At 44.3% G+C, this 12,219-nt stretch overlaps 1 protein-coding gene across 2 annotated transcripts in view; it reads right to left on the bottom strand.

The window, feature by feature from the left end:
• Nucleotides 1–338: 338 nt before the first annotated feature.
• Nucleotides 339–12,219, bottom strand: part of ANXA13 (annexin A13) — a 73,556-nt gene continuing 61,675 nt past the window's right edge. Inside the window, exons 9-11 of one of the 2 annotated variants that reach the window (XM_033934880.1) lie at nucleotides 11,816–11,891; nucleotides 10,196–10,308; nucleotides 339–514 (exon numbers count right to left, since the gene is read on the bottom strand). In XM_033934880.1, the coding sequence (XP_033790771.1) occupies nucleotides 395–514; nucleotides 10,196–10,308; nucleotides 11,816–11,891 (309 nt within the window). In that variant the 3' untranslated portion in view covers nucleotides 339–394. Of the gene's footprint in view, nucleotides 515–7,375; nucleotides 7,481–10,195; nucleotides 10,309–11,815; nucleotides 11,892–12,219 lie in introns of those variants that run through there. The other variant, XM_033934881.1, reaches the window with a different exon arrangement.

The following is a 12,219-nucleotide window of genomic DNA, read 5'->3' as shown; positions in this document are numbered from 1 at the left end:
TGTTTTTAAATGTTCAAACTGTTGGATTCAAGAAAATCAATCCCTATAGCTCTCAAAATGTGCAACTACTGTATATCACTAGAGTCCTGTGATTAAAATGAGTCTGTGTTCTTACATTTCCTCTGAAAAAGACTCAACAAGACTGTTAGTTGGAAGAAAACAGAACTTTCAAAATAATTCTTCACATTAAGAGAATGATAAGATTTCAAGAAGATTGGGTTTTTTTTTTTTTTTTTTTTTTTTTTGCCTTTTACAAGAACATTTGGGGTACATTGCTGGGCATGTCAGCAATAACTTTTACACAACACATAAAAATAAACTTGAATGTTTATTGCTAGGTTCTTATTTTTTTGGCCCTGGTTCGCAGTACAACTGAGGTGGGGGATGACTCCTTCTAGTGCAGGAGTGCCAGAAGTAATTTACAGAAGTCACCAGATGTATCAGACTTGATGGCGTCAGCCAAAGATTTGTTGTACATTTGCTGGTATTTCTCCTTTATTGTTTGGAGGTCAATCTGTTGAGAAATGAAGAGAGAAATTTACAAGGTACAATATAATAACTCAACAAGTGGAATTTATTAAGGGACATTTCTCATAAGCAGAGAATGGCACGGGGACAAATTTGTCCCCGTTCCCCCAGGAACTCAATTTCCCCGCCAGTTTTGTCACTGTCCCTGCCCCATTCCTGTAAGCTCTGCCATAACCGCACAAGTCTCGAACAGTTATGATTTTAAATTGTTTGAGGCTTGTGCAGATGAGGATGGGGCTTGCGGGAATAGGACAGGGACAGGAAAAGAACTCGCCAGGAAGGGATGGGGAAAATGAGTTCCTGCAGGGATGGGGAAAAATTTGTTCCCGTGTCATTCCTTACCTGGGAGAACAGTATAGAAAATTGAGTAAATAAATAGTGTGAAAAGCTTCATCCTCTGATAACCAGAGCTGGTATTGTGACATCATAATGCCTCATTCCATCACTGCCTAAGAGCCAACCTCAGCAGTGATGTCACAATGGCTTGATTGTCCTCCTATACTTGGCTCACTTTGACTACATTTTGATTTCTAGAGTGGTGCAGTGGTTAAAGCTACAGCCTCAGCACCCTGAGGTTGTGGGATCAAACCCTGTGCTGCTCCTTGTGACCCTGGGCAAGTCACTTAACCCCCCCATTGTCCCAGTACATTAGATAGATTGTGAGCCCACCAGGACAGATAGGGAAAAATGCTTGAGTACCTGAATAAATCGATGTAAACCATTCTGAGCTCCCCTGAAAGAATAGTATAGGAAATTGAATAAATAAATACTGTGATGAGTTTCAGCCTCTGTTAACCAGAGCTGGTATTATGACATCATAATGCCTCATTCCACCAATGCCTAAGAGCCAACCTCATTGGTGATGTCACAATGGCTTGATTGTCTTATACTTGGCTCACTTTGACTACATTTTGATTTCTAGAGTGGTGTAGTGTAGATGACACGGGGACAAATTTTTCCCCGTCCATAGAGGAACTCAATTTCCCCGTCCCATCCCCATGAGTTATGCTGCTGTCCCTGTCCCTACCCCATTTCTGTAAGCTCCGCCTTAACCACACAAGCCTCAAACACTTATGATTTTAAAGTGTTTGAGGCTTGTGCAGATGAGGACAGAGCTTGCAGGAATGGGGCAGGGACAGGAAAAGAATTTGCCGGGAAGGTTATGGGAAAATAAGTTCCTGTGGGGAACGGGGAAAAATTTGTCCCTGTGTCATTCTCTACTGAAAAGCCAGATGTCAGTTTGTAAGTTGCTCCTTTAACTTGTGTAGCACCAGTGTTACATGAGATGTCCTAAAGACAGTGTACTCATGTGTTTGGAGCCCTAGAGGTAATTACTAATGGCTCACTGATGCTCCTGGGTAATCTAGTCAAAGGGGCCATCTACTGGAACAAAAAGCATGCACTCTACCCCAAGTGATCACAGGTCTCTGATGACCCGAGTAGAAACCCCACTCCTTCACTCATCCAGAGAGCCCTTGAAAAATTATCTGACACTCCCTGAAGCCTCACCCCAAATCCTAGATCAGACCCAGGGCCGGATTTTTCTATAGGCTAACTAGGCTTCAGCCTAGGGCCTCAAGATCAAGAGGGGCCTACATTAAAATTGTTAGCAAAATTAAAATTATACTATTCTAAAAACAGTGAACACTAAAATACTGAAGCGAAAATAAGGAGAAATTCTACGCTTCGGGATCGGAACCGGCTCCGGCCGCAACGGGGTGCCGATTCGGCTTTTCCCTTTCTTTTTCTCGCCCTGGGAGGAGGATCGGGGAGGGAAAGCCCAGCCCCGCGGGGAGAGAGGCAAAACGTGGATCCGTCAGGACAGGGCGGCCCAGACTGGCATCGGGGGAGGGGGAGTTCAGAGGAAGGGGAATGGGAGGCAGGCAGGCTGTCATCGGAGGGGGGTGGGAGGGTTTAATGGAAGGCAGGCAGGCAGTATGGCATGGGGGGTGTTCAATGCAGGGCCGCCATCAGGGCAGTACTACCAGTCCTGCATTCAGGGGCCCGGAGCTGACAGGGGGCCCTGGCTTCCCCAGGGTCCTAGGCAGTATTCTAAGGCAGGGGCACCAGTAGCTCGCCGATGTAGGGCCAGTCGGAGAGGAAGTTCGGGCCAGCCAATCGCTGCCTGGCTGGGCGGAACTTCCTCTCCGACGGCAGAATTGACGTTGGGGAGAGGAAGACTGATCGGCCCTAAGCAGGGAGAGCATGAGTCGGCGTCGGCTTTGGGGCCTGTTATCCATTGGTGGGTCGTGTTCCCCGAAGGCAGCGGCAGTGGCAGTGGCTTGGGGAACGGCAGGGAGAAAGAAAGATAGGGGGCAGGCGTCGGCTTTGGGGCCTGTTCCCCGATAGCAGCGGCAGTGGCAATGGCTTGGGGAACGGCAGGGAGAAAGAAAGAAACGGGGCGGGCAGGGAAACAGAAGGAAAGAAGAGAAACAGAAAAAAAGAAAGGGGGCATGAAGATAGGAAGAAAAAGTTGGGGGAGGGAATGAGGTGTAGAGGAGAGGAAGCATACAGGCTGAAAGAAGGGAAGAAAGATTGGATGCACAGTCAGAAGAAGAAAGTGCAAACCAGAGACTCATGAAATCACCAGACAAGGTAGGAAAAATGATTTTATTTTAAATTTAGCAAAGTGGAGGCAGTATTACCACAGTTTTCAAAGGAATTTGCCCAAATAACTTAATAGTTAACTGGGTAAATTCCCAGAGATGAAAACTTCCCTTCACTTACTATGCACAGTTCTGAATTTATATCTGCTGTCTATATTTTACAATATGGTCCCTTTTTACTAAACCGCAATAGTGGTTTTTAGCGCAGGGAGCCTATGAGCGTCAAGAGCAGCGCTGGGCATTCAGCGCAGCTCCCTGCGCTAAAAACTGCTAATGTGGTTTAATAAAAAGGATGGAGGGTATATTTGTCTATTTTTGTATGGTTGTTACTGAGGTGACAATGCATAGAGTCATCTGCCTTGACCTCTTTGAAAAAAAACCAGAATAGGAATGATAATTAACATTTTCTCAGCATATTGTGTGATTTGTGTTTTTTAATTTTATTGTTGGTAGATCATTTTGACTTGGTCATTTTAAAGTAGCTCACAAGCTCAAAAAGTTTGGGCACCTCTGAGCTAGAGCGTTGAAACTGTGTATTTCTATTTTATCCCCCCTTTTACAAAACTGTGGAGCGTTTTTTAGCGCCAGCCGTGGTGGTAGCAGCTCTGATGCTCAGAATTCTATGAGCATCAGGGCTGTTACCACTGTGGCTAAAATCCACACTACAGTTTTGTAAAAGAGTGAGGGGTTAGTTTGTGATGACATATTCCATACTAGGCGAAGGTGTTTTCTGTGTTCTGTGTGATCGAAAGACATGGTTTTCTGTTAGGATTGACAGTGTAGGATTGATCTGTGCTGGTCTGGCTTGTTTAGTTTTACAATGGGTGTATTGATGTACTGCTCACCTCAATATGTAAGATGCTGCCTTTTCCTAGGTACTCATGTGTGACGTGTGGTTTGTGACTAAAAATCATGTTTTTCTTACAGATGGGGGGGTGCCAAAAAATGATGGGCCCCGGGTGTTACATATGCTACGTACGCCACTGTATGTAAAGATACCAGAAAGCTGGCGTAGCAAAAACTTTAAGTAAATTGTTATTCTTCTAAGTTTTGAGTATTTAACCCTCCCACAATCTCACGGGCACTCGTTTCAAGTTTCAAGTTTATTGAGATTTTGATTTAAACGCAATATCAAATATTTTCAATGCGTATAACAAAAATAAATTTGGGGAAATAAATAAAACCATTTGAACAATAAACATACAAACATATCCATAGATGATTAAAATTGCATAAGGAGTACAAGGATAAACTACATTTGTTTAAAAATGCGTTCTCTGCGCCTTCTCATAAATTTGTTGACTGGAAGGATCCAGCAATGTGGCCAGATGCCATTCAGGACAAAGACAGAGAAAGAATTGTGCAATTTGGATTAATGATGGAAGATGATTTAAAGCAAATGGCACAGTCTATGAGTAAAGATCTTGACGGACGTTCTTTTTATGAATATCTCCTCTATGCCAAATCACCCAATGGACGTGAGAAGATTTTAAGAGACTGGCTTAGGTGGAGCATTAGCAGAAAAGTATGTGTGTATTTGGCCCATGGAAGAAGGGGGTGGGGGATGTCGGGGGGGGGGGGGAGGGGTGCATGGGGGGCCAAATAGGATTGCTCAGTAAGGGGCCCAGAAATTTCTGATGGCGGCCCTGGTTCAATGGAAGGGGGATGGGAGGCAGGTGGGCATCGGAGGGGGGTGAGGTGAGGAAGGATGCACTGGGGGCACTATGGACATAGGAAGGGGCAATGTTGTGTGTTATGTTTGATTAGTTAGTGTTACAAGTACTATATATGGTGCTGAGAATAAATGTCCAAATAAGTGTTCTTGACTTTTTTTTATTTATTATCCGTGTCACATTTTTTATAAAGGTTAGTACCAATAACAACATGTTTCATTTAACATATTGATATATATCACAGTAATGATGTATTTTATTATTTCTCATGTAATTTACAAACTTAAAAATGGGAGGTGAAAGGGCCTCATAAGTGGAATAGCCTAGGGCCTCTTTTCATCTAAATCCGGCCCTGGTCAGACCCCATAAGAAAAATTAAGAAGGTTATTTGAAAATCCCCGACACTTAGGTGTCCTCACTCACTCTTTCCCTCCAGCCACCATGTTCCAAGATATAGCTGGCAAACTATTTGTCTTGAGCAATAAATTCTTGAATTTTATAGAATACACTGTGCTATGATAATTATTCCATGATTTTTGTTTGATTCCTTTTATGGTAACATAGCTCACAAAAGACAAATAGGTCAACTGTTTTGAAACTGACAAATTCATAAATACCAATACACTTCTCCCTCCGTATCCACGGTGGTTAGGTGCAGAGCTGGCTCACAAATATTAAAAAAACCACAAATAATATTCAGGCCGGTTCTGCCCCTAACCCCCGCTTCCCCCAGCTATTTTAAGCCCTGTAAGCCCCCCTTAAATTTTACCTGGTGGTCTAGCGGGTTTTCGGGGCAGGAGCAATCTTCCCATGCTCCTGCCCCGTGCAGATTACTCACAGGAAATGGCTGCCTTGAGCTCCCGTAGTCTCTCGAGCCATTTCCTATGAGCGATCTGAAGGGGGCAGGAGCGTGGGAAGATCGCTCCTGCCACGAAAACCCGCTAGACCACCAGGTAAGGCTTAAGGGGGGGTATTAAAATAGCCCAAAAAATTAAAATGTTTTTTTGTTTTAAATTCGCGAATAACCGAATCTGCGGATGCTGAAACCGTGGATTCGGAGGGGGAAGTGTAGTCAAACATTCTGAATGACTTGGATTATTTTCATCCTAGGGTTGGGATGTTAAATGGTCTTTTTAAAGACCTAGGACTTTTTATATTGCTTTGAAATAAATGTACCTGTAGGTTGGCGTAAGACATCTCTCTTGCCTTTTTTTTGCCTTTTCTCTTTCTTTCGTCTTCCTATCTCTCTCTGTCACCCAGTCCCTAGTTCTCTATTTCGATTTTCTGTACTGACCACCAATCCCTTATTTACCAGATCCTTCATACCTTCTCCCCATTCCTCCCTTCAGGCACTTTTCCCTCTTCTTATTCACTTCACCTTGGATAAAGTAGTTGGTGTCATAAATATGCAAATATTGGTCAAACTGACTTAATTACAGTAGGGTTATTGTACAGCAATTTTAGATTCACCTTTCATGTATGCTGTTATTAATGACTTTATGTTTGCGTCAGACACTTAGGGGGAGGGGAACTGATCAAGCAGCATTAGGGGTTAACGTGCCTTTAATGTATGTTATGGGAATTAGTGCATGCTAAATTCTATGTGCTTTGATTTCAATGCAAGTAAAACCCGGATATCTCAATCTGTCCTCCTTTATCTGGAGCAAAATAAATTTCCTTTAGAAATTGCTGGGAAACTTCTGATTGAAAACAGAAGGAAGTCAGAAAGTGCTTACCGTATATCAAAAAGTAAACTGACCTCACTTAAAACCTGTCTATGGAGATTGATCAAAAATTTTTAGAAGTTGCTCAGAGACATGAAACTCTTCAGGGAAGGTTTATACCCCCCTAGTATTGGTACAGAGTTTACCTTCCAGTCATTGCAGCTTTTTCAATAGTGATCACGCTCCAAGCCAGGAAAAATAAAGAATATATCACAGTCCTTTAAAACCACTTCAAAACATGATGGCATTCTTTGTTTGTATGTTTCATAAAAGCAAATATCACTTGAAATAGGTGAATTGTAATAATGTTACTTAGCTTTATAAAAGGTTTGGGGTCCCAACGTGGCCCCGTTTCGTTTGTCTTCTTCAGGAGACCCAATTGTGGAGTCATATGGCAACCCTACCTTTGTGGAAACAGGATACTGAGCCAAATGGACCGTTGGTCTGACCCAGTATGACTGTTCTTATGTCCTTAGGGGCCTCTCCTGCTCTTTTAAATCCTATAAACATTGGGCCCTATAGGTTTTAAGGACTTGTGGTCAATGTAATAGCATGTACGTGAAATGGTTCCCCCCGATTCACACTGCGCATTGCCATGCAATAATATGGTGGCACACGTTATTATATCAGACTGAGAATGCTCAAACAAGGCTGACTCGGATGAACACATCGTATTCACCAAAACAAGAAGAGGATCTGTCTTTAATCAGAACTCGCTGAACTTGTCCTCAGCTTGCTTGCTTACGTGCTGCTGACAAAAAGCAGACTTTGCATCGTTTATCAGTGTCTTCAACATTAAGCCTTCTTTGCTTCCAAGTACCCTGCACAGACAAGCCTTTTTATAGTTCGTGTTCGCTTAGTATGTAGCAGTTACTTGTGTGCATTGGAGAGTGACTGTGCTTAGATTTAAACACGGCAGTGATGGCACTGAAAGAGGTTATGCTCTGAGCTAGAAGAAAATGAGTGAAAAACACATTTGTATTATATCAGCTAGGTTGGGATATGATTGCTATTTCCAGCAGCAAAATAAATGATAGTATGACGTGAACAGGTAAGGGTAATCGGGTTTGATATACCGCCTTTTGTGGTACAATCAAAGTGGTTAACATTTGTTGGGTTGTTTTTTAAAAAAAAAATCTTTATTGATTTTCAAACTTCGACAGTGCAATACAATTAATTGAACATAAAATACTGCATAAAACGCACTATTAACTACACAAGTAATCCATAAAGCACTCATTTTCTCCCATCCTCCCAATTATTAATACAATAAGACATATGATGTGATTACAATATTATTTAAATCCTCAAAATACATTTCCCTCCCCCCCAACCACCCACCCTGGATGTGTAAGGAAATCTAAGAAAAGGAAAGATATATGACCCTTATTGCGAGGTAACAAACGTATTCAGTGGGCTCCACACTTTATTAAATGAACTACTAAACCCCATACATTCCGCTTTCATTCTCTCATATTTAACATTTGTAATATGTAGCTACTTTCTCTGTCCCTAGTGGACTCACAATCAAAGTATTGTACCTGGGGCAACGGAGAGTTAAGTGACCTGCTTAGAGTCACAAATATCTACAGTGCGAACTGTGGCATAGGAAGGGGAGCGGACTGCCCCAAATTCCATCTCGGTGGGGATGCTGGCTCCTCTCCTTCTCTCCACCCCCCCACACACCACATGCGCCTTCCCTCCCCACCTCCTGTATCTCTGTTTGCCGGTGTGAGCCGCTTCTCCAACCTGCTGCTTGTGCCAGCCTCGGCCCTCCCTCTGAAGTCACTTCCTAGTCACAGGACCAGGAAGTGACATCAGAAGGAGAGCCGAGGCCGGCGCAGGCAGCAGGTTGGTGATGCTGCTTGCACCGGCAAAATTAAAGAGGTACGGGGGAAGGGAAGGGGTAGGGTTGCCAGACGACTCTGGATTTCCCCAGACATATCCTCCTTTTCGAGGACATGTCCGGGTGTCTGGACAGCTTTTCAAAACCCGGCACTTTGTCCGTGTCTTGAAAAGCTTCCTTGAAATTGCGTTGGACAGGATGACATGCGCGGACGCCACATGATGACATCATGCGCACCCGCACATACGTGTGACACCATTGCATAACATCCGCACATGCACTTATGCCGTCCTGCCCGACGAGAGCAGGTGGCGGGGGGCGTGGCTGGGGTGGGGCTAGGGCTAGGTGGGGCTAGGATGGGTGGAACTGGGCGGGCCTGGGGGGGGGTCTAGGGGGGGGTCCAGATTTTACTAAAGTAAAATCTGGTAACCCTAGGAAGTAGTGCACATGCATGGCAGGGGTGGGTGTGTGCGGGCGGGGAAGGAGCGATGAGTGGAGAAGAGGGCGGGGGATCAATCACTGCCCCAGGCGCCTCCCACTCTTGCTACACCACTGAGTGGGAATCACACGTAGTTCCCCAGCTTCTCAGTCCACTGCACTGCTACAGGCCTAACTGGACTCTTAGAAATCAGATTCTTGTTTAGGCTTGAAGTACCTGCATGTAAACTGCTTTGAGTGTGGTTATAAAACTACAAAAAGGCAGTTTACAAGTCCCAAGCACAATTTAATTATTACGGGGGAAGTTAAAGTTACACTTCCCCCTCCTTATTCGCGGTTTCAGTTATTCGATCGAAGGCTCCGCCCCCAAATTTACTTCACAGGAAATCGTTGCTCCCGGCATTGTACAGAGAAAATCGATCCTCCCAGCTGCACTTTCATCACTGGAACAGGTCAGGTTATTCGCAGTTTTGTGTCTTTTTTTTTTTTTTTTTACAGAAAAACTGCGAATAACATACGAAAAGTTATTTGCGTTTTTTCTCTATTCGCTGCCTTGCCGTTCCCCTATCACCGCACATGCGGAGGGGGGAGTGTATTAACGTGGGCTACCATTAAGATGTGTTATTGTACTTTAATCTGGTGTTGTTAGTAACTAAATGAGATCTGTGCTAAAATAGCCCCAGTTTGTGGCAAAATAACACATCCCAATGGTAACTCACATTGATTACACTTCCCCTTCCGTATTCGCGAATTCTGTATCTACGGATTCGCTTATTCGCGGTTTTAAATGAAAAAAAATCACTTTCATTTTTTGGGCTATTGTAAGCCCAGTAAGCCCTCCCTTAAGCCTTACCTGGTGGTTTAGTGGGTTTTGGGGGCAGGAACGATCTTCCCACGCTCCTGCCCTGTGCAGATTGCTCACAGGAAATGGCTCGAGAGACTACGGGAGCTCAAGGCAGCCATTTCCTGTGAGTGATCTGCACGGGGCAGGAGCATGGGAAGATCGCTCCTGCCTGAAAATCCGCTAGACCACTAGGTAAGGCTTAAGGGGGGGCTTTCAGGGCTTAAAATAGCCGGGGGAAGTGGGGTTTAGGGGCAGAATATTATTTAGGGGCCCGAATATTATTTGTGTTTTTTTCATATTCGCGGGCCGACTCTGCCCCGAACCCCCGAGAATACGGAGGGGGAAGTGTACTTCATCCCTGAATGTTATAACTACTGCACAAGAAGCAAGCATTTCATAGGAGCAAAGACAGTTTTAGAACAAGGAGTCATACTTTGTGGCTACAAGTGTCCAGGATTAAGAGCAATAGAGAGGGGTTTTACGAATTACAGGTGACAGGACCAAAAATGATAGGATGGGTTCTCAGGTGGTCTTACCTCTGCTCTGGTCACAAGGATTCGAATTAACATGTCCTCATCTGTTCCTGCTCCCTTCATGGCTTTGTTCAGCTTTTTGGCAAAGTAGCCTTGGCAGTCTCTGGCACATTGTACTAAATGGGAACAGAGACATTCCAGTGAACATTACATACCGCAGAATGGGATTAGACAAATAAAGGGAAGATCGCTTTCAAAAAGTCAAGGGAGTTGAGAAACTGCATGGGTGTTAGAAAATGCGCCACGCATAAGAAAGTTCCAGGCAGTGACGTAACCAGACTTCCAATTTGGGCACAATGTCTTCTTGGCAGCATGCCCCCTCTCCCTCCCTTGAAGCGTGTGGCGCAGTGGTTAAAGCTACAGCCTCAGCACCCTGAGGCTGTGGGTTCAAACCCACACTGCTCCTTGTGACCCTGAGCAAGTCACTTAATCCCCCCATTGCCCCAGGTACATTTGCAATCGGCAGGAGGGATACCCACTCCCTCCTGCCTAAAAACCCCTTGATCCCCCGACACCCCACATCTGAGATTGACAGGAAGGATGCCCACTCCCTCCTGCTGAAGTGCCCCCTTGATCCCCCGACACCCCACCCTGAACCTCTGACACCCCAAACACCCCACAAACTCCCTGACACCCCACAACCAACAGTGAGTGAATCAGAGCTGGTGAGAACTCCCTTCAGGCTAAATTAGTATTATATCAGTGATAATTCTGTGAATTTCATGAAAAATATGTCATTTATTTTTTTTAAATTCAATATTCTATACTGTTCTCCCATGGGAGCTTAGAACAGTTTACATGAATTTATTCAGGTACTCAAGCATTTTCCCCTGTCTGTCCCAGTGGGCTGACAATCTATCTAATGTACCTGGGGCACAGGGGAGAATAAGTGACTTGGCCAGGGTCACAAGGAGCAGCACAGGGTTTGATCCCACAACCTCAGGGTGCTGAGGCTGTAGCTTTAACCACTGCACCACTCTAGAAATCAAAATGTAGTCAAAGTGAGCCAAGTATAGGAGGACAATCAAGCCATTGTGACATCACTGCTGAGGTTGGCTCTTAGGCAGTGATGGAATGAGGCATTATGATGTCACAATACCAGCTCTGGTTATCAGAGGCTGAAGCTTTTCACACTGTTTACTTATTCAATTTTCTATACTGTTCTGCCAGGGCAACTCAGAATGGTTTTACATGAATTTATTCAGGTACCCAAGCATTTTCCCCTGTCTGTCCCGGTGGGCTCACAATCTATCTAATGTACCTGAGGCACAGGGGAAATTAAGTGACTTGCCCAGGGTCACAAGGAGCAGCAGAGGTTTGAACCCACAACCTCAGGGTGCTGAGGCTTCAGCTTTAACCACTGCACTATACTCTCCCCCATGCTGGGTAAATAGTTACAAAAATATTAAGTGGCCAAACACAACCACGTTTTACATTACATTTAAGATGGAAAAGCACTTCTAAACTAGTCTGACTGGTAGTCTATCTTAAAGAATTAATATCTGTAAATAAAAGATGCCTACCCAGGATAACTTGAACCTCTGAAGCACTGCGATGACAAACATCACAGCCCATATAGGACATCTGCAAACTCAGTTGCACACGGTTATTTGGGGATTTTACCTAGAGTTAGATAGGCCTCCTTTAAGTCTCCTGAGGTTTCGCTATCAATTATGTCTTCAATGTCTTTCCCATGGAGCTGAAAAGACAAAAGAAAATGGGTCAGTGCCTTAAGCAGACAGATTGCAGGGCTCCAGTACTCAAGAAACTAGATAGTCACTGACCATACTGTCCAAACTTCACTGAAGTTTATAGCCAGTGCCACAAAAAACCAAAACAAAAAAAAACCTCATTGCATGAAAGTGAAATGGCAATGTATAGCAGTGGAAGATTTGGTGATTTGGTTTGATTTTGCAATTCGTTCATCAAAGTATTCCTGTCAAGCCTGGAGTTAATGATACCCCAAGGCGGCTTTAAAGAAACAAAATGTGACTTGGCACTGCAGAGAGGCTTCTGAGAAGGCATTT

This window comes from Geotrypetes seraphini, chromosome 2 (genome assembly GCF_902459505.1).
Source record: "Geotrypetes seraphini chromosome 2, aGeoSer1.1, whole genome shotgun sequence".
In the NCBI taxonomy this organism is placed as follows: Eukaryota; Metazoa; Chordata; class Amphibia; order Gymnophiona; family Dermophiidae; genus Geotrypetes; species Geotrypetes seraphini.
The sequence above is the reverse complement of the archived record's forward strand: the minus strand, read 5'-3'. Positions and strand labels throughout refer to the sequence as shown.